This window comes from Labrus bergylta, chromosome 4 (genome assembly GCF_963930695.1).
Source record: "Labrus bergylta chromosome 4, fLabBer1.1, whole genome shotgun sequence".
In the NCBI taxonomy this organism is placed as follows: Eukaryota; Metazoa; Chordata; class Actinopteri; order Labriformes; family Labridae; genus Labrus; species Labrus bergylta.
This window is the reverse complement of record NC_089198.1, coordinates 27,491,586-27,512,664: the sequence shown is the minus strand read 5'-3', so window position 1 is coordinate 27,512,664 and position 21,079 is coordinate 27,491,586. Positions and strand designations below refer to the sequence as shown.

The following is a 21,079-nucleotide window of genomic DNA, read 5'->3' as shown; positions in this document are numbered from 1 at the left end:
TGTGATACACTCGGTGAATACATGCGCTGGAAGAGTTGATACACTGTCGCTGTGCATGGATGCTGCCTCACACTTTTAGAGGGCAACAAACCAACTACTTGCAGAACTTAAATTTAATTTTAGTACAACATACAATTCAAAAATACGATGCAATGATAGAAAATCAAAATTCTTCTTAACTTTATATGGTCTACTTCCTACCTCTTCAAAGGAGTAAATTAACCACAAAATGTCAAGGGGGGGACATGACAAGAATTTCAAAAGCAACAAGAAAATGTTAAACGAATAAATAAATAAAGATCAGTGGCTGTAGGAGTGAATATTCAGTGTGAAAGTAGAGCTGGTGAATGAAGTGAAATTGAGTGTAAAGCATCAAAAGATGATCGTGGCTGGAGTGTCACTAGACATGCTGGACTGAGTGGCATAGAGAAACCCCTGGAAATGTGATCCTCTAGTTTAACATAATCCACATGGATCTTGCATTGTGCCATAAAGCACACAAATAATGTGTTTAGGAAAGCTCCTTATGGCATTATCATAGTTAACAGAGGTGACTTAAAATGGATTAGCATTGCGTATATTTCTTTGGTGAGGAATTCTTTGTTGTTTCTGGCAAATAAACTGTTAAATTAAACTCCTCAGAGTTGACCTATGAATGATAATCTTGCAATTTCCTTCATTTTTAATTAAATATTTCCCCCCCCCCATTGTGAACAGCTTCTCAGGCAAACAGATACTCCAAAAACAAACCACCGAAGCACCCAAAGCATGTTCTTTTATGTAATGCCCTTCAACTTCTAAAATGCATTTTGCATCAGCAGCGTGACGACAGAATAATCATTTCAGTCATACATTTGCCTGTATTCCTCTTGTATCAATTGTTCAAAACAATAATGTATAATATTAAAACATGATTTGGGTATTTTTGGAGCATCTTTGGACACTGAAGAGCTCGCTACAGCAAACAATGGGGAACAATAGACACGTGGTTCTAAAAGAAATAAACCAGATTAGTCTTTCAATCAATTTGAAGGATTAGAGAATAGAGTCAAGATCGACAGAAGGCCTGTGGACTGGGCTTGTGGTTGAGCCACTGTCAACTCAGTCCCACAGGTGGAAGGCAGATGGAGGAGGGAGGGAGGAGGCACTGACCTCTGCTCTTAAAGCCAGGGGCCTGTGGTACCTAGTGAGTCCCGGGGCTCCCCTGCTCTGGGCCTGGCCCCCACCCTGGCTCTGGCTCTGGGGCTCCACGCCTCGCTCCTGTCCTAGACGCCACTCCAGCTCATCCCTCTGACCGGACTGTGAGTGACGTGGGGTGGGGAAGGGGAGGTGGGGGTGGGGGAGGTGTGGACGGTGGGTGAATGGGTTTGGGGGATAGGTGACAGGTGCAGGATACAGGGGTGCAGGAGGGTGGTGGTGGTAGTGTGTGTGGGGGGGGGGAGGAGGACATGTGTGAGGTGGATCGTGGACAAACCAGACAAAAGACAACAAGCGGGGTGAGGGGACGAGGGCAGAAAGCGGCGGGGGAAAACAAACGAAAAAATAAAAACAGAAAATGGGTAAAGAATATAAGCAGAGAGGGGAAAATTAACTAACAGACTACACGGTGAGGAGAAGAACAAACGGACTAGAGTATGAAGAAAAGCGCAAAGAGAAAGACCAACTTAAAGATCACGGCGTATGAGAGAGATGAGAAGAGAACGAGAATGAGGATGAACAAAATCATGGGCTGAAACATCTGGCGGGAACACAAAGAGGAACAAAGAGAGGGAGTCGGGGGGGGGGAAAAGAATGCAAAACACTTGTTATGAAGCGCATGCAATGAGGGATACATGAGTCCAAACCAACAGCTGAGAGAAACCACAGCAGACTGCAGAGCGAGAGCTAGCACGCTAAAGGTTTATACCACATGCCTGCACAGCCGTGTGTGTTGTGGGAGCAGTCAGCTAAGGCTGAACGATGCACATTGTTTACAGACATTACAGCATTGTTAAAACACTGGACAACTTGAAGGCTTCACTTGAACTTTAACTTTAAGAGAGTTTTCCCCTAGCTAGCTAACTAGCTAGCATCTGCTTTTTGTAGATAGAAAACACAGCTACAGACGTGTACAGCATTCACCAAAGAAATCAAACTGGAAACATTTTTTTAATTAGTTGGACTTTCATATCTTGAAATTATGAATTAGCATCTTGTAAAGATTGAACAGTGTCCTTGTATATATGACAACATTATGTCTTGAATATCTTGTAAGGATCATAAAAAGTGAGATTGTAAGGGCTGCACTTTTGAGTTTGTCATGACTATAATAATATAAAATAAATAATTCAAATAAAGTGAGTGGAACTTTTTGACATTTCTTTGATACCAAGAGTCGTTTTGTAATTAGATGCTTCTTAGTCTAAAGACCCAGGAGTCATAATCTTGAGGAAACATTTCTACACGATAATACAATAAAGAATCTTAATCTTGTAATCGTGCATGTCACATTTCCAAGATACAGAAGTTAGAATTACCAGTAATCTTGACTAAAACACCCACAAATTCTAATAATTTTCTGGTAAATTTTACTTAATGATGGCATGAAGATCTGAACCATGCCTTGTTTGAAAACCAGTGATCTGAAATGTGCAGGATTAACTGGTTATCTCGAGATCTGAAAGTCATACCTTCAAGAATTATACAAATATTTTCATGACATCAGCATAATAGATGTATTAGCCTCTATAATAACTGTAACACTATAACACGTTTTCAATGGTGAATGCCCTTTTAATGCCTCTCCATTTTAAAACATTTTCTGTTAATCATATTCCTGTTGCTGCAGTAACATGTCCTGCTCTGTAGTCTGTCATTTAATAATCTGTCATCAAATTCTGAGCATCTTCAACATCCCTAAATCAAGTAAACAGCGTATTCCTTTTGATCAGATTTGAGTTTTACAGCTCTGGTTAGCTTTGTTAGCAGGTTAGCTTTGACATAAACCACCCAGCTTACCCCCGGACTAACTAGCGAGTCCTGCAAGCAGAGGAGCAAAGCAGAAAACCAGTCACTGGATAGCACAGGCATGGAGGCAGCTTCAGTCTATTATCTCTACAAGGCAGATTGAGGGGGAAGTGTTTGAGCAGCCGTTCGTTTTATTCAGTGCGACAGTCTGGCCGATTAGAGAAGATATCCAAGAAGCCTTCTAGATCATGCAGTGCACAGATAATGAACCTGCTTTGGAAGAGTACACAGGATGTTGACATGTTGACTGAATAATAACAAAAAGCAGAAAGCCAGCCAGTGCAACTCACAAATCGCCATGCAAGTCTTGCTGCTGGCTGTAGTCTCTTTGTTTTATATACAACAAAGGTTATTTAAGACAGTGCTCACACATTCTTATAGTACATCTCCTTAGGAACTCTATTGAGCTAGCGATCCCATGTGTGTCTGTCTGTCTGTGCATGTTGTTATGTTGTGCAAACATAATAGCTACACCATTTATGCGTCATTATGAGTCATACACATGATAGCATGGTGTAAAGCTGTAGAGGGAAAAAATATTGACCGAACTTCATCATGCAAGAATTCACTATGTCAGGGAAAGTTTTGAATCAAGCTCAATGGGAGAAGCTGCTATAACTCCTTCAGTACTTACTCCATTCATACCAAGCACCCTCTCAAGCACCCTCTCTGGGCCCTGGCTGAGTGGGAAGCAGGGCGGCTGCAGACAGTGAGAGCAGGGAGAAGGAGGCAGGCAGGGCTGCTGGCTATGAGGATGTGCATGGAGATGCAGATGTGGATGCGGCTGCAGCAGAAAGCGATGGTGGTGGAGTTGGATCGGGGGAGGGGTGGCGGTGGTGCCAGTGTGGTAGAGCTGGGTGGCTCATGTCACTGGCACTGGAAGGCTCGAGGTGTAAAGAATCTCTTAAAATCTATTTGCTTCTGAAGCTTTGAATGATTGGTTCAGATTTTTCAAGTCTATCCAACCTGTGTCATGTTGGTCTAATCCTTTCACTTTCCCATGTCCATCACTAAAGGATGAAGAAATGCACAGGAACACTTGTCTTCCACAGGCAAGTAATGTCTATTACCAATATTGGAATTCGGTACCTGTACCCCTACTTTCCTCCAACGCCTATAACTTGGAGTATAACCCTTGGAGATTCAGAAATCGGTAAGGTTCGCCAGTGAATTCAACCCAGGGAATCAAATATTCAATTATCTATCCTTACTGACAAATCAAGAGCACCCATGCTTTTGTTCCACCTGTGTGCTGTAAAAAACTGGACATCACCAACTGTCCTCTCTCTGTGTAAAATAGCTAGTATTAGTGAAAGTTAATGCATGGATTCAATTGTCTGGGTTGAAGCTGAACTTCAAAGTTATGTCAACAGGGACGCTGGTTTAGCTCAGTTAGTAGAGCATGAATCCCACAAACAGAGTCTGGGATCTAGCAGCATCAACTTTGGGTTCAACTTCAACCCTTGGCCCTCTTTATGCTGTTCATTCCTACTCTCTTTTCCATGTTTCCAAAAAAGGGACGCGTCCACTGGATGCAAAAGAGGTTAGATTGTACCCACCTCTACAAGAGAATAACTCTAATTCCCACTTGATGACCTAAGTACACCTCAACTTCTTAAATACAGAGTAATGTTTATCTTTAAAATGAAAACCTGATTGGAGTAAAACGGTGATTAAGCAGGGTTTGCTGGCTACACTTGATTGACAAGGGGCTACCATGGCAACCTGTTGCAACGAGTGTCCACACTCTCATCCAAATTTGGCCACAACTGACTCAAAACAACCAAAACAGCCATGAATGAAATCAACTCAAAGCTCAAAACTAAAGGCTTCATGAAGGTAGTCGGCAGCTTTAATACAGTCTGTAATCTCAGCATGGAAAACTCATCCAGTGAAACATGGAGAGGGTTTTCTGTTATACAATGAAACCTCTGGCTTTTTGTAGACACCCGCTCAATTTGGCTTACACAAAACTCTTGACCCTTAAATTAGCTTCGGCTGACATTTAAAGAGCACTACCTGAGTTTTGCATTGGCCTCTTGCTACATTGCCAGACTTTTGATGACCAATATTACATTGAACAAAGCACAAAAATGAATTAAAGGGAAGCAAAGCGATTATCTTTTATGCAAGCCTTCTTCTTCCTCATCAAATCTGTTGGCTATATCACCCAGAAAGCAATTTTCCCCTTTAATTCTCACAGCAGAGTCACAAAGCTGACATTATGGAGAGACGGAGTGATTACGACGACCCATAAATCACTCAAAGTGTATACGGGTGTGTGATATTAAATAAAGATAGACTTGAAAAAATCTGAACCTTTACCTAAGCTTCATAAGATTCCCATTAACAGCCATGCTGGAGACAGTTTGCATTCAGCTCAATATGTATGCCACTGTCACAAGTGAATTTTCATATTTGCTAGAACACAGGTGGGTTTTATAGCGTTAGATTAACATCTGGATTCTGAATGCTACCTGATTTTGTAAACTAAGGGTGTCCTCCCTAATCATTTATATTCCTCTTTTTATGCAAAAGAAGAAAGCAGCCACATAAGGAAAACATAAATGTACTGAAAGATGTCACCTTGAAAACTAAATAAAAGGTAACAGGCAGTCTATCCATTGGACTCACCTGGAAGTCCGTCGCGAGGTCCCTTCCGAAAGTGCCGATGGGAGAGTCTCGGGACATGGACGTGACCGTGGACAGGAAGCTGCTGGACTCTGTGAGGTTTGGCATGGGTGACAGATCGTCCGTCCTTTCTCTCAGCCCTTCCCCTACGTGGTCCAGCTTCTCCATGAAGATGTGCAGCTCTGTGCGGAAAGCCTTCATGCGAGTGTTGATGGTATCGAGGACCTGGGTGTCTGGTTTGTTTCCAGACGCCGCTCCTCCTTCCACACTGTCACCTGTTGTCACCAGCAGCCTGCCCTCAAAGATCAGACTGTCTGTGTCTGTGATCAGACGGTCCACTGTCTTCCCGAGCCTGTCCGCCTCGCGTTTTACGTTGGTGAAGGACTCCCGCTCTTCCCTCCTGCGGTTGGCCAGTTCAGTGGCGCTGAGCTCGCTGCCATCTGAGGGTTTGATACTTCCGAACCCTGAGGTGGTTGTTGTTTTCTCAAACAGGTCTTCAGAGTCGCTCTCCCCTCCAATAGGGCCCTCCCTCTTTGGATGGAGGAGAAGAAGTCGGCCTGCCTCTTCTTCGTCAGCAGCGTCTCTCCTGCCGGCATCACTGTCTGCGTCGCTGTCTCGTGGGCTACCTGTACGAAGGCCGAGGTGAGCAGCCAGGTCGCAGCGCTGCACGTTAGACATGAGCACTCGGTTCTCGTACTGCAGCTTCATCACCTTCCCACTCAGCTCATTGATCTGCATCCTGGCTGATTTAAGCTCCTCCATCATCAACCCGCTGCTCGAGCCGTTACCGTTCCCACCAGGTTTAAATAATCCTCCCTCACTGCCCTCCTCGCCGATAGTGCTACTCGGACCGAACTTGAAGCGATTGAGTTCAGAAGTCAGCTGCCTGTTGTGGTCCTCGATCTCTGAGATGGAGCGCCGCAGCAGCTCAGCCTCCTCCTCCACAAACTGAAGATGGCGACGCAGCTCATTTGCAGACTCCAGCGGATCACTTCCATACGGCGATGAGGGCATGCTGGAGAAAGGCTCCCGTCCAAAGCAGTCTCTTTCATACTGACAGCGAATGTCCTCATTCTCAGATCGCAGGCTGCGGTTCTCCACCTCCAGCTCCACAATCTTCCTGCCCAGGATGTTCGCCTCCTCCTCCACCAGTTTGAGCCGTAGCCGCAACTCAGCTTCTCGCGTGGTATGAGGACCACCACCAGCGCACTCAGCCAGGGGGAGAGGACTATCCACGTCCCCGTAAACTGACTTATACTTCTGCAGCTCCTGCTCCAGCTCGTCTTTCTCTCGGCCGAGCTTTGCCATCTTTTTTCTCATCAGGCTGGACTCCTCCTTGGAGAACTGGAGCTGGCACCTGAGGTCTGCACTGTCATCCTACAAGGGTGATAGAGAATAAAAACTTAACACATTTTAGAGGGATAAAGGTTTTTCACTTATGGAGACAATAGAACAGTAATCATACTTTTTTTACCTGACCAGTAGACTTCTTGTCTTTAAATGTTTCCCTGCTCCCTCGCCTCCTCAATGCAGTCTGTCAAAGAACAAAGATAAACTGTTAAACTCTTAAAATATAATTTTGTTTTTCCAACATTCAGGAGTGCTGCAAGAAGAAAGCAGTTTATTATGCATATCAGCACATCAATGAAAGCAATAAAAGAGGCTTAGAAAATGTTATAAGCTGATAGAGATATTCCCATACATCACAATGTCAGTGTTTATACACACATGCACAAAAACAGATCATCATAATAATAATGATTACTACAGAAGAGCACTGCAGTGTCTGCTAACATAATGCAAACTTATCTGCATGAAGCTGAGTGTGCAAAAGGGCTGAAGAACATTCGTCTATGTGGCTGTCTTACGTAACATTTCCATCATCAGGTCAAAGCCAAGTCTGATGATGAGGACGTATTTAGTATTTGACATAATTACAGACCGAGTCGTTCACACAGAAGAGGTAATAGCCTGTATCACACAGCAACATCTGTTTACCACGTCAGTCTCAAGATGACCGAGTGGACAGGCAGAATGAATGCACACGACATGAGATCTATTTGTTGCAAAGTAAATCTTCACATAAGACCATTTTAATCAGTATTTATTTAATTCATAAACCTAAGAGGACGGATGATGAGAACGTTCTGTCATGTCTTTTAATGTATGATGCACCAGGGAGCTCCAGATCCCCATTCAGAGATCAGTGTGACAGACGTCTTATCCCGGCTCAGATTCAGTGACACATGGCGCTTCAGCAGCGCTCTGGGAGGGGGAAAGCATCTGCCTGTCCAGCGGGGAAATCTGTCCTGTAGCCAATACTACACATTGCACGCAAAGCCCGGATAAAGCGGGCCCTTCTGCACACCAGCTTAGCCTTAGCCACTAATAAAAAAAAAAATCATTCATTTTTATGAAGTGTGTATGCTTTCTCCCAACAGTGGCTGCAGCTCTACAGAACATGGAGGGGTCAGGATGGACGAGCGTCGAGAGGAAATGAAGACAGGAGGAGAGACAGGAAGAGGAAGAAATCCCCGTCTGTATAAGCAGAGTGCACAGCTTTTAAATCAGGACCCTTTTTCCAGGAACAGATCTCCCCGCACAGTTATTTAAAGGTTCTGGTGATCAGTTAAGCCGCGCTCCTTTCTAGGAAGCATAACTTGATATTAATAATTCTGATCTCTGGGTAGCAATCATATTTCACGATGTCCCCCAACTTCAATTTATGATGACATGATACAGGGAAATACGCAACGCAGCATATCTGAGGAGCCAGAGGTAGTGCATGGTTGGGTTTTCGCTCGATGAATGACTGAAGAAAAGGATGATAATCCAAATTGATGTTTCTAAATCCATGATTCGACTAATAACTTTGCCAAAACTTTTCTTCTAAGGAGTTGATCACAGAACACTGAAGTCTTCGATTTGTTTTGTTCTCAAGTATTTGAACTTTTAAGATTCACAGATGGTGTGTAAGAAAAATAAACTTTATTCTCAGCTAGACTAATAATGATATATAGTGATAAAGTTTATTTGTATAGCACATGTCAAAACCATCATAACAAAGTGCTTTACTAAACATTAAAAGCCCAAGAATAAAACACTGAAAAGTGAAGGATTAAAACCTGAAAACAAACTGAAAAAGAAACAACCTAAAAACCTGTCTGAATGAAAGAATAAATGATGATTAACATAGAAGAAGCTGTTATATAATTGGAGCAGATCCCTGAAACAGATTAATATTGAACAAGTCATTAAAAAAAGCTAAATATGGTACACATTATATGCATTAAGACCAGAGGGGTCATGCCCCTCAACTGGGGGGGTTGGAGCCCCCTAAGATTTTTTTAAATTACCAGAGCTTTAAAAAAGTACAGTTCTTCAGTCTTATTTTTAACCAAAAGTTGCTGCAAGCGTAAATGAGAGAGCACAAACACATTAGCAACACATGCAGGAGTTTGAGTTTGCATTTTTTTTGCAATATAAAACAAAGAAATTACACAATGCCAAGGACTTCTTTTGTTGCTGTGGTATTGAAACAGGTTTAGAAAAAGGTTGATTTTTTCCTTTGATTTACTGAGTCTGTTTGCCATCTAAGAAGCTGTCTGTTCACTGTGCATAGATTTATAAATGCACTTACATTTTAATCATCATTTGTCCTTTCATCATTTCACCAGAAACAGATGTGATAGAGCTATTTGTACTCATGAAGTCCATCTTTTGATTTGCTCATAATTTGTATTCTTGAAAGAGATTCATGTGTAGAAAAACTGAATGATTCTGTCATTGTTAACCTTCTTGCTTTGAATTGCCACTTACAGGGTGGATTACATTTGTTTTAAACAGAATAAAACTGTGTTTGAGCTGCTGCTTTTTAAGTAAACAAAGGTCTTCTTTGACTTCTCTCCCATTTCTACTTTAAAGCAAAGGGTTCACTGTATGAGCCCTGTTGCCAGCCAAAAAATAAAGCAGCAGGACAGAGTGAATCATTCATGGCCAGGCGGACGGAAAGTGTGAGGGTGAACCTGTTTTGCCCGGAGCATGGATGGACCTTGACTCAGTCTCTGGCTCTGAGACAGGAAGGGAGCGCCGAAACATGAACATAACCACACTGTGGGCAGCCAGAGTCACAGAGGGAGCTGTGTGCCACTTATTTTATGTATGTTTGATGAACTGAAATCTGTTGCCTTTTTCACCTTTCATTGTTTTGCATGAGAAGTTCCCCGAAGCACGGAATACAATGTGGAGTCCACAGAGAATGTATGTAGGCGGACTGAAAAGCGTTTTCTCTAAGGTGATTTTCATTATCAATATCTTCTCATGTTTCTTTGATGAACATGCTTTTAAGGAAAAACAATTTTTTGTTGCTTTTGTTGCCTTCACAGTCTGTTTGAAGTTTCTGTTACTGATCCAAATTCAACCTCTGTGCTGGTGCAAAGACAGAAAATCCACTCCGAGCTGAATGCAGATGGATTGATGCTAGATGGAGATTTCTGGAGCCTGGTATCAATTACATGTCTGACATGTTTGATCTCGTCACGGCTCGATTTCGTTTTCTCCTCGAAGACAAGTAAACAATTTTGTTTACATCCATATTGAACTTTTCAAATTCAGTTTTCTACGTGTAAAGAATAGTAACATGTCAACATGACAGAGCCTCAGAAATCCTCTACAAGACTAAAATGATCTTTATGGGATGATGACAGACTGTAATTCACTTGTTTACTTGACTTATTTATTCACTGGCTAAATTAGACTGTGAATCCAAACCTATGCCAGTTGCCCCTCCCCCTCCCCCTTACTGGTCCAGTCCCGGCTTTGTGTCTGTGTCAGTATCTCCAACACCAGTCGTGCTTTAATTCCCAGCCCTGGTGACAAGGCTAATCTCTCTGGGGAGACAGCGGATTAGGCTGCATCTTGTGCAAAGCTCCGCAAAACTCCAGACAGCCACAACCAGGGATCCCTGTTCACTGTGTACACACGTTCGAACTACAAGGAACAACTGTGTTATCAGAGAGAGAAGGAATTGAAAACACACTGATAAAGTGCATGTAAAAAAAGCAGTGGTGTAAATGCAGTCTGAGCCCTTAACATAGGTCAGTATTAAGGGTGGAAAGCGCAGGGTAACTCATGGTATGATACGGTGCATGCTACCAAAAATATCACAAAACAGGGATTCTGCAATACAGTACTTAATAAATTGCAAGTCAATCATATGATGACACATCGTAATATCTGAATAACTGAAGAATACAAAATGCCCCCAAAAAAGGTCAAATGCAGGATTCATATATTTATTTGTTTCATCCTTTTACCTCTTTTTATTGAAAACAAAAATATTGCCATATCTATCTTTTGTCCCACTCTTCTTCACTTTGCAAAATGAATAACCAACAAAAATGGAAATGTGTAAAGGAAATTTGTAAACTCAAAAATCAAAACACTCTCTATATTTATTTTTTTGTTCAATCTGGACTGTTACAAAGACACACACACCTAAACAAAGCAGCAACCTCCGGTGTTGATAAATGAAGCCGATGCGGAAGTGCAAAATCCTGCAGTTTGTCCAGGGTCCACTTGAGGCTGGCTGCAGAAGCACCAGAAGTCACATACACACCCCAGTCAAAGCCCTTTTTTTACAGCTGGACTTAACATGTTTACAGCCTGGTACAAAAACCAAAATGTTTCTGATTAGCTCATGTCTTGCTCAGCACACGCTGTACAGGGGGTGAACTTTTTGATAACTCATCCGTTTATATTTAATGAAGGATAAGTGTTTTTCACAATAAGGGGTGTGACCTGATTGACAGGTGAGTGTGATGTAAGAGGTTCAAAACCAGCCTCAGTGTTTCGTAAGGTTGACTGAAAGTTAGTTTCTTCTATTCATATTTTTAGTCCATGACCTAAACATCCTTTAATAAAGCTGAAAATAGAACAAGGGGTAATCCATCGTTTGGCCACGTAGCATAAGTTACATTAGAACTTAAAACGCTTCAACACCAAGCACCCCACGTTTACTTTGAATGAACTTGGATGAACAACATTAACGTTTAAACTCGACAAATTGTTTTGGAAAGTAAGCTGCTGAAAATGTCAGAAATGCTAAAGGGATTTCCCAAAGTCCTCTGGTGGATTTGCTTCTAAATGTAATGGCATACAAGAGAGTTCAGACTTGAGTTTTGGTCGAGTTACCCCCTCATACTCCCACAATCCTAATCGCTCTGTACAGCATCAATAAGATTAGAGTGTCACAAAGAGAGGTCACGTAAACAGTGCAATGGGAGACACAGAAGGGCAGGTTAACTGTAACAGATGGTCTATCCCAACACACTGAAGTACCTACAAGCTAAACCTCATCCTGAGTGACAACTGCTCTCTGACATTGAACCTTTGACACCGACTGTATGGTGAAGTGTAAACAGGACAAGTGTTTCCATCACAAATTTATATCTATCTATAATTTCCCTTTGATGCCCTAAAGGAGTAATGGATGTAGCACGATACTTTATGACTCTTTCAGGCCAAACGTTAAAAAGAGAATAAAATAACATCTTTCCATCCTTGTCCTTTCATCCTACATTACCCACAATGCAATTAGACCATTCACAGGTCACTAAGGCTCACTAATGTTCCTTACTCCACAACACCAGATTTGTATTATTCTCAAGCTTCTTCAGCCATAACTGATGCAGACTCAAGTGACATCATTTGAGCCAATTTTTCAGATTTCATGCAGTCACAAAAGACTTTCTGCAACTTCTTTTTCCACATATGTAGTAGCACTTTCCGACCCTCGTAAAAACAAACTCAGTGGAGGTCTACCTGCAAACTGAATCATTTACTTCAAGTGATTCATTAAGCAATTGAATAAAATCTCACAATTTGATTATGGTTCACAAAATGCCAAAACCATTTAAATTACCATTTGAAAAAAAAAAAAAACAGTGCTCCATTGATCAAATTCACATATTCCTGATGTTGTGCTCAAATTCTAAATACATTTATGGATCATTTATGTCACTAGTCAAAGTTTCTCCAATGAAAGAAAGATTTTTTCTATACAACAAAACATGTTTGTTGGACTACATGACATCTTTGACTAAATCACTGAGATTATTTTTGCCCCTGCTCTGCCTCCGAGTGTTCACTCCAAAATTAAAATCTTATTTTGCCGATCTTAGTGTGTCCGTATTTCTTCCACTTAAACACACAATTGCACTCAAAAAAGCACACAGGCGCAAACACATAGACATCCGTCCTCATCACCATCTGAATGCTCTGCTCTCACAAGCCTGTTAGCATGGGTAAGTGGCAGCCAGTCATGCGGGCTGGCAGGCTGTAGTACTGGTGCGGCTGGTTTTACTCCCCTAGGGCCTCTGCCAGCCTGCAGGATTAGCAGATTGTAGTTACACAGTCGTTACACAGCTGGGACTGAATGAACCAGGCCCCGTGTGCCCAGGCTAACTCACTGAATGACTGACTGATACTCTCTACTCTTACTACTTCTTTAAGTTTAAAGCAGGTTTGAGGTGAGGTAGATTTAAGCTCTGAATTTGAAGAGAAGATGAAGGCTAGAGAAAATGTCAAGGTTAAGGGCAGGATGTGGATTAAATGTGGGCATTCAGAGGCAAGGATTGAGGCCACTTAGGCATTTAGAGACCAAAGACCAAAAGATTGTCGCCCTGATGGATATCATGACATCCCTGTTTTGGAGAACAGCCCGGGACCTTTGTTGTTCCTTAAGTTTTTCCTGAATCTCTATTTTCCCTCCATTTCTGTCAACTCTCTTGTTGGCTAACAAAGAATAATAAAATAACAAAAGCAGATTACAGAATGGAAAGCATAGTGAAGGTTTTATCCTACAGGTAAGAAGTTTAAGTTTAAGTTTTCAAGGCAAAAACAACGAGAAGCAGTTTAGAACATTATGTGAAAGGAATCAAAAATCATGTGATAATTGTTTTGTCTAGTATACAAAGTAAAGTAGAGTAAAGTGTATTGTGATGTGTATTGGCTTATTGATCATGGTAAGTTCAAACTGATTTACACCTTGCTAAAAGGTCCAATTTACCCCCCAAAAAACAGTTGATTTGAAATAAGGTCAAACCTTTTACTGTGCAGAAAAAAAATGTATTTTTTTAAGAGGTTTTTTGGGGGGATTTCCATGCCTTCATTCAGTAAGAGGACAGTTGACAGAGCCAGAAATCTGGAAGAGAGAGAGTGTGGAACAACACGCTGGAAAAGAGGCCACAGGCTGGACCCAAACCGGAGCAGTCGGTCTGGAGGACCACAGCCTCTGCACATGGGGTGCGCACACCAACCAACAGGCCACCGGTGCCCCAAGCAAATCATAGTTAAGGATAATGGGAACTTGGATTGTCTTAAGTTTTCCCTCGTCATGCCTCTAGATATACAACGTTAGTTTGAGCAGGTAGAATCTACTGGTTCAACTGAAGCTTTCTTGTTGTTGTTAGCATATGCACTTGTCAAAGTCGGCTTAGGTTTAGGTTTGGATTAATGTAGGATTGTGTTTCAGATTTTTTAAGGCTAAGAGTTTGGCTTTAAGTTGAAGGTTAGAGCGGGAGTTAACCTATGGACAAGGTAAGAATTAAGCATGTCGGGCTGAATTTAGGGTTGAGGGTTTAAACTCGGATTGTTGAGCAGTTTAAGGTCCCCACAAAGCCACTTAGACGTGTATGTGTGCGTCACTAAATGGGTTAATGTTGCAGTAAGGCATCCAGACGATGACATCAAGAATGTGCCTGATGTGTGTGACAGTGTTATTATGTTCAACAACTATTTCCAGCCATCCTCAACCTTGCAGTACAATTACTGAAGTGTTACAAGTTGCCATGACAGTGTGTGTGTTTTGTAGGTGTGGACCTGCTTCTGTCATCCTTTAGCCTCACTCCAGGTCTCAGGAGAATTCAATCAACAGATGATTAAAAGCAGGAATAACATGCTGCTGCTAAAATCTCTCTTTGTAATCTTGGAACAACTGGTGTGTTCACAGAGGAAAAGATGAATACTCTGTACTGGGTTTGACATTTTTGGAACAAGGACTGGATGACATCGCCTGGTTACATCACAAAAAAATCCCAGTGTGGAGAAGACCAAATATTTTGGGGTGGACGATGAGTACGAAAGGGAATACAGTGAGTGTATTTTTGGCAGCATCTGTACTCAACAGCTTGGCCTATTTATGATTTTACTCAAAGACCGTCACACAGCGCAGAGAGCAGCAGAGTCTAACTCTGGTAATGTGATTTAACAGGAAATGTGGTGTGAGCGTGGAAATGGGCCGGGATGCAGAGAGGGCTGGGGGGGGAGCAAGGGTGGGTGGAGCACAAAAGGAGCTGCGACGACCGCTGGATGCAGATAAACCCTTTCTGAGCCCTGACAGAGGAGGCTAAGACTCCAGCACAACAGAATAAATATCTCTCACCCGGCGGCAGAGCTCAGAGAGATAAGTCGCTATGAAATGTTTAGAGGCAGATTATATTAGCCAGATCTGGATGAATGAGCGCTCAATCTGGACTGTAATCCGTTCCGATAAATTAATTAATACTGCACACATACTTGAATGAATGCGTACAAGTGTCACATGCTCTCGTTTTATCAATTTAAGTTCTCACTCCAAGGACATGCTGATGCACAAGTGTTGTCTATTAAAGCTTCTGCTGCACAGTGATTCATGACAATGTGCTATTTTTACGAGCACTATCAATCTTTGGCGTGTACCTCTTGTTGTAAGCCTTTACAGTCTAAATATACTGCATCTGGATATGCTTCATCAGCCAAATATGACCATGCAATCCATCGGAATTCAATTTTGTAGGTGGAAAACGGTGCACAAACCCCCCTGCTTGACTAGCTGTTGCAGGGATGTATCGAAAAAGGCCCACACCAATGAAAGCTCACAGAGTTACAGTAATCCAGTAGAGTGCGCTGCTCAGTCGATTTGCACATGTGTGTTTGTGTGCACACGTGTGTACATCCGCAGTCATCAGTCTCCCACATGTGTCTGGTAACGTGTGTGGGTGCATGCTTTTTTTGTACATTTGTCAGTGTGTTTGAATGCTTTGTCACTCTGTGTGAGGCTGAGAGGGGGTTTGAGGGTTCATATACATCTGCGAGTGTGTGCATATACTGTAGGTTTGGCAGTGAGACAGGCTGACTGCAGCACTCTCTGAGGTCACTCCAATGTCAGGCCATCCCCCGGCGGATGTGAGCATCTTGTAAACAGACTCTGGCCACACCATTCGCTCCTGCGTCTCCATATCAATAGCTGTCAAGAGATTGCTCTCCGGCTTTGTGGTTATTGTGTAAAAGCAAGAGAACAGTGCCTGTGCATGCAGAAGTCATGCTGCGGAGAGAATGAATAATTAGTCTACACCTGCAGCAAATTTGAAGACTTTAGAAAGAATGTTTTTTATTTGTGTGAAATTTGAAATAGGCATGTTTTGGCTTGCACTCTACTCATACAGAATAAGACAATAAACTGTGTAATCAATGTTATTAGCTCAACCAAAGATGAGACTATACGTGATGTGAATGAGGTCTAAAAGAATTATATAACCATGCAGTTTAAAGCTCATTGATTTTGTATTTTGGCTTGTATTGTTTCTCTTCTCATTTGTTGTTCATTGAGAAAACTATTTTCAGGTCATTTTCAGCTAAAGCATTTTAAAACTCAAAAGTTGATTTCAGCACTCTGAGTTTACTAGGACTGCATATTTCAACATCCATACATTATGTATCACATTACATGGGGTAATTATGATTAAATATGTGGTGTGATATTGTAAATAAATGACCTGATGCAACAAATCTAAACAAGTAATTCAAGAAACAATACAATGATTTGAGAATTCATACATACAGTATACACTATTTCCCGATAACAATTACATTACTTACCAACCAACAGAAAATAAGTTTGGAACAAGCTAGTGTGAGCAAAACAGAGCTAAAAGAGAGTGATTATTGGACTTTAATCTGTTCGGGGGACGTAAACATGACTCCAATAAACACCCATATTGCTTTGTATTTACAGTTTGTGTAAAACAGTTGTTTGCTTTATAAACGTATAAGGTGATAATATGTGAGTGATTTATTCACAGTATGTTTTGCAAATGGATGTGGCCCAAAAAAGGAAAACCCATTGATGCATGTTTCAGTAAATGTCATGTCTGCTGCCGTATAAAATATTCATCCCATCTTATCACTCAGTGCACGAAGGGCTTGTTTTTTGAAGAAAGCAAGAAGTTGCACTTCTGATGACATTTGGGATTTTACTCTTTATTCACAAACATTTATAATCTTTCTTTACATTTTTACAAAACTTTTAAAGATTCTCTTGTCAGGTGAGAATAATGAAAATCATCTCTATCATTCAGGAGGTAAACCAAGTAACTAACTCTCCCTCTATTCCACATTTAGAAAATAAAATCCACTTTGATCAACATTTCTCAGCAGCAGTTTGTGGAGAGAGTTACATAGCATGGTAAATGTGTGGTTTGAAACTGAACAATCATCAGCTTTAGGAACATAAAGCACGTAATGTATCCTTTCTGCATTAGAGCTCAGACCTGCACTGTTTGACTATTTGCAACAAAGCTGCATCTAACCTTCTATTACTTTGAATTCAGCTTTGTATTTATGACAAAAAGTACTTTGTGAATCAGATGATATTCAGCTGCTTGTTTAGAAGTCCTGGATGTCTGAGTCTTCTTCCAGTCCATGAACACAGTAAGTCATTTGTGGCCGAAATGTGATAATTGTATAATACAGGAAATCCGTGATTTACATCATCACAAAAATTGAATTACCAGTAACTCATTAGTGGACTCAGAACTATCTGTGATCCACATTTCTAACTCAGTTATAATTTCTCAAGATGTATGAATATCAGATAAAGGCCGGTGAAAACCTTTGGATGCTACAGATGTAACAGAACTACAAATAAAACCTACAGTTAAAAGTATGTATTCTTATTACACAAGACAGCTTGTTGCTGTTTTGCACTAAAGGCTGTGCATTAACAGGTGTGTGATGAGGTGTAAACAGTGGTGCTATTTTTGGTTGCCCACTGGAGACTTGAAGGTCCTACAGCAGCCTTTAGATTGAGAAAACATGAATTCTCTTAGGAATGACCCCGGCAGTCAGGGCAACCTTTGCTGACATGCACAGGTTATATATCATCCTGTGCTGCAACATGACCACAATACACCCGTCCATGTGTATGTGAGTGTGTGTGTGTGTGTATAATTTAATGTTTGTGTGTGTGTGTGTCCGTGGGAGGTTGTGTGTGAGCAGCAGAGGGTCACTCTCATACCGCTCCTCTTGGCTAAGCCGGCCGTGACCTCAGTCTGAGACTCGACATGCATTAAAGAGAGGCACAATAGAGCTTTTATGGGGCGTGTCACTACGCTTTCACTCACGCTTTACAAATCTCCCTGAACAACCCGACAGCCTGGCATGCTACTTTGCAGAAAACACGTCGCCGCGGTGCCAACTGGCCCAAACCAAAGGCACGAGGTTGAGAGAACCTAAAATAAGCAGCAAGAAATTCAGAAGGAGTTTTTCTACTAATCCCTTGTTCGAACAGAGCAGTGCTTTTGTTCCATGTTGATTTGGAACAAAACAACATGGGTGCCGTAATTAGCTGATAATAAAAACTAGCAATATTCTTGATTAGACGACAAGTGCTAAACAATTTAGCGCTCGTGATTACATCTGTGTTACAATTGCTGCTGAGTGTTATTCTAAACACTGAAACAGTTTTAACAATGTAACTGAAAATCAGCCTTGTGATTAGACTTTATGCGAGTGTGTGTGTGTGTGTGTGTGTGTGTGTGTGTGTGTGTGTGTTGCATGATTGATACATTAAACTTGCAGGCGAACAAGTTCTGGAATACCTCCAGTGTGCAGTGCTGAGTCGGCAGATCCCACGGTAAGGAGGGAGCAGTGGAGAGAGAGAGGAGGCTACACTTCAGTGAGCGCTTCCATTAGCAGGTTTAGCTTCTCTGAAACGTATAATTATCATCAGCTCAAGGCCCCTTCATGACACACGGATTAATTCATATTCTGGTTTGCTTAAGCTCTGACCAACATGTGTAAGAGTGAAGTAATCTGCATATTTTTCATAAAATAAATGACATGCAAAGCAACAGCTCAGGATTTTAGTAATATACTTGGCAACCTTTTAGCAGAAGATAAAAGGGATTCAATAAGGCTAACAAAGAGGCAGTGAAGATTCTGTGAAGTCTCTGTGAAGATAACAACATACTAAAACAGGAGGAGACAGATAAGAATGATACACCAAGATAGAAGAGAAATATGTGTCAAGCAGCTGTTTCTAATGTCAACCACCAAGTAATAACTCATCCCTAAAAAGTACAGGTCCAAATATGTGGTTTTGAAGTAAGCTTTAACTATTAGAATCTTGTGGTATATTCAAAGCATATTTTCTAGCAATATGACCTGATACATGGTCAATGTAAAGGTGCGAGAATACTTGCAAATTTGAAGTCGGGTGATGAAAACAAAGGCTAATGTGTGAGGAAAAAGTTGAAATGTTTCAACTTGAATGGAAAACTTGCACAAAAATTGTGCAAAACCAAAAAGACTGGAGAGGCCACGGTTGTCTCCAAGAGTGCAAAATGGAGAATGAAAGTATTGTCATCATATGTGGGCAATGCTTCCACATCTTAACTGTATAGAGGCAGAATAAAAATGAAACCAAATGACAACATGGTTATTAAAAGAATACTCATCTACCTGATTAGAGCCAGCAGTTTTACTTTACTGCAAGTCAAGTCAGCACTAGTGCTACTCTCACTGGTGGTTAATGGTGGATATAAACGTCCAAAAAGCACTCCAACAGCTTTTCTTTTTAAGGGGAATGTTTGCTTTGCCTTTGGTCTGATCACACTATTCAAACACTGCATTGACAATGACGTTTTTTCACACACAAAAATAATAATACTCGTTAGATTACAGTGCTTGGTTTTAGGATAACTTCAATCTTTATTTTGTATAGAGCCAATCACTTGACTGACAATAACACCAAGTATGAGTACTACTGCATCTTCTACTGTAATAATTAAATACTGATGTTTTTGACGTGTTTAGAGTCTGATAATTAATAGTAAAGATGTCTCTGCTGGCTTTCAGTCAGAGGCTACACTGCTCAGTTGCCTTGTGAACAGTAGTAAAGACAGGAAATCTTCTCACTGTACTTAATGACCCATCGCCTGGCTGGGCTGTCCATCTCTGGCTGCCATGGTAATGGATGGCTTGAGAGAGGCATATCGACAAACCTGACCTGGAAATAGGATGGACGAGATGCTGGAGGCCTGGACACATGGGATTGGATACAGTTGAATTTTAAGTAGGCATTTTTTTTACCCTTGCTATTTTACAGATCAATTGATAGGCAGAAAGAAACAAAATCATTTTGGTGGATAACAGGCAAAGAGCCCATCAACAGTGGGTCCTTAATTTGAGTGGAAAACAAAAAAACAGGTTTCTCATGACTGGTTTGCTGGCAGTTTTACTATGTGTACTTTAGCTACTTATCTTGTCAAACTGATTTGCGTAATAGCTGTCGAAAATGTTGGGCTTCTATTCTTCTCATTTTAAGCTTCTGATCTTAAGATTCTGATGAAATGGATCCCTTAATTATGTTCTTAATTGCCAGATACATAACAGTACTATTTATAAAATCATATAATATGCTATATATGAAGTCATATATATACTTTATGTAATGTAATAATTTTCTATTTATGCTATTTGGCTGCTAAGCTTACAGACTTTTTTGTATAAACAAAGTTTGTGGTCATTTTTAACATGCCGACATGCTTCCCATTGCAGCTTATATAAGAATAGAATATATAATTATAAACCACTCTTATCAACCTCTGTTTGAACCGTTATTGAACATGTTTTTAACCGAGCAGAACATGTAATTAAGTCTCATCATGAATTTCTAAATCAAGCATTGTGGCTTTAAAGAACAAACTTTGGGAGATGAAGCAGCCATGCTGAACAGTGAGCCGCCTGATTTAGTCCTCTCACTGATGTGGAGGGTTGACAAGTGCAGAACTGGCAACCTCCACCCGTGGCTCTGTGTGCGGGCTGATGGTGGAGTCAGGGGGGGGGACATGTCCCAGACTGCTAGAGGCCAGGAGGGGGAAGTGGTGATGGATTTTTTTGTTCTCAAAGGGACATGAAGAGACAATCAGGCTGGATGAACAATATCAGTGATTTAGTACATTTTGAACAGATTTCTACCCCTGAGACAAAAAGCATGTCAAGAACAACTCGGAATATCTTTGTAATAGTGTTTTTCTTGTATTTAGTGGGCGGAGCATTTATCGTTACAGCATGATTTATCAGACACAGAAAATCTGATCAAATTGACGTGTGTACATTTTCT

General features: G+C 41.2%; 1 protein-coding gene across 5 annotated transcripts in view; it reads right to left on the bottom strand.

The window, feature by feature from the left end:
- The window catches only part of LOC109975626 (microtubule cross-linking factor 1), a 67,660-nt gene that overhangs the window by 26,049 nt on the left and 20,532 nt on the right, over positions 1-21,079 (bottom strand). For 4 of the 5 annotated variants that reach the window (XR_010666364.1, XM_065954273.1, XM_065954274.1 and 1 more), the window contains exons 4-6: positions 7,103-7,171; positions 5,641-7,014; positions 1,153-1,299 (exon numbers count right to left, since the gene is read on the bottom strand). Coding sequence is in view for 4 of the 5 variants with exons in the window: in XM_065954273.1 (XP_065810345.1) it covers positions 1,153-1,299; positions 5,641-7,014; positions 7,103-7,171 (1,590 nt within the window). In the remaining variant the exon portion in view is untranslated. The remainder of the gene's footprint in view (positions 1-1,152; positions 1,300-5,640; positions 7,015-7,102; positions 7,172-21,079) is intronic. The other variant, XM_029276005.2, reaches the window with a different exon arrangement.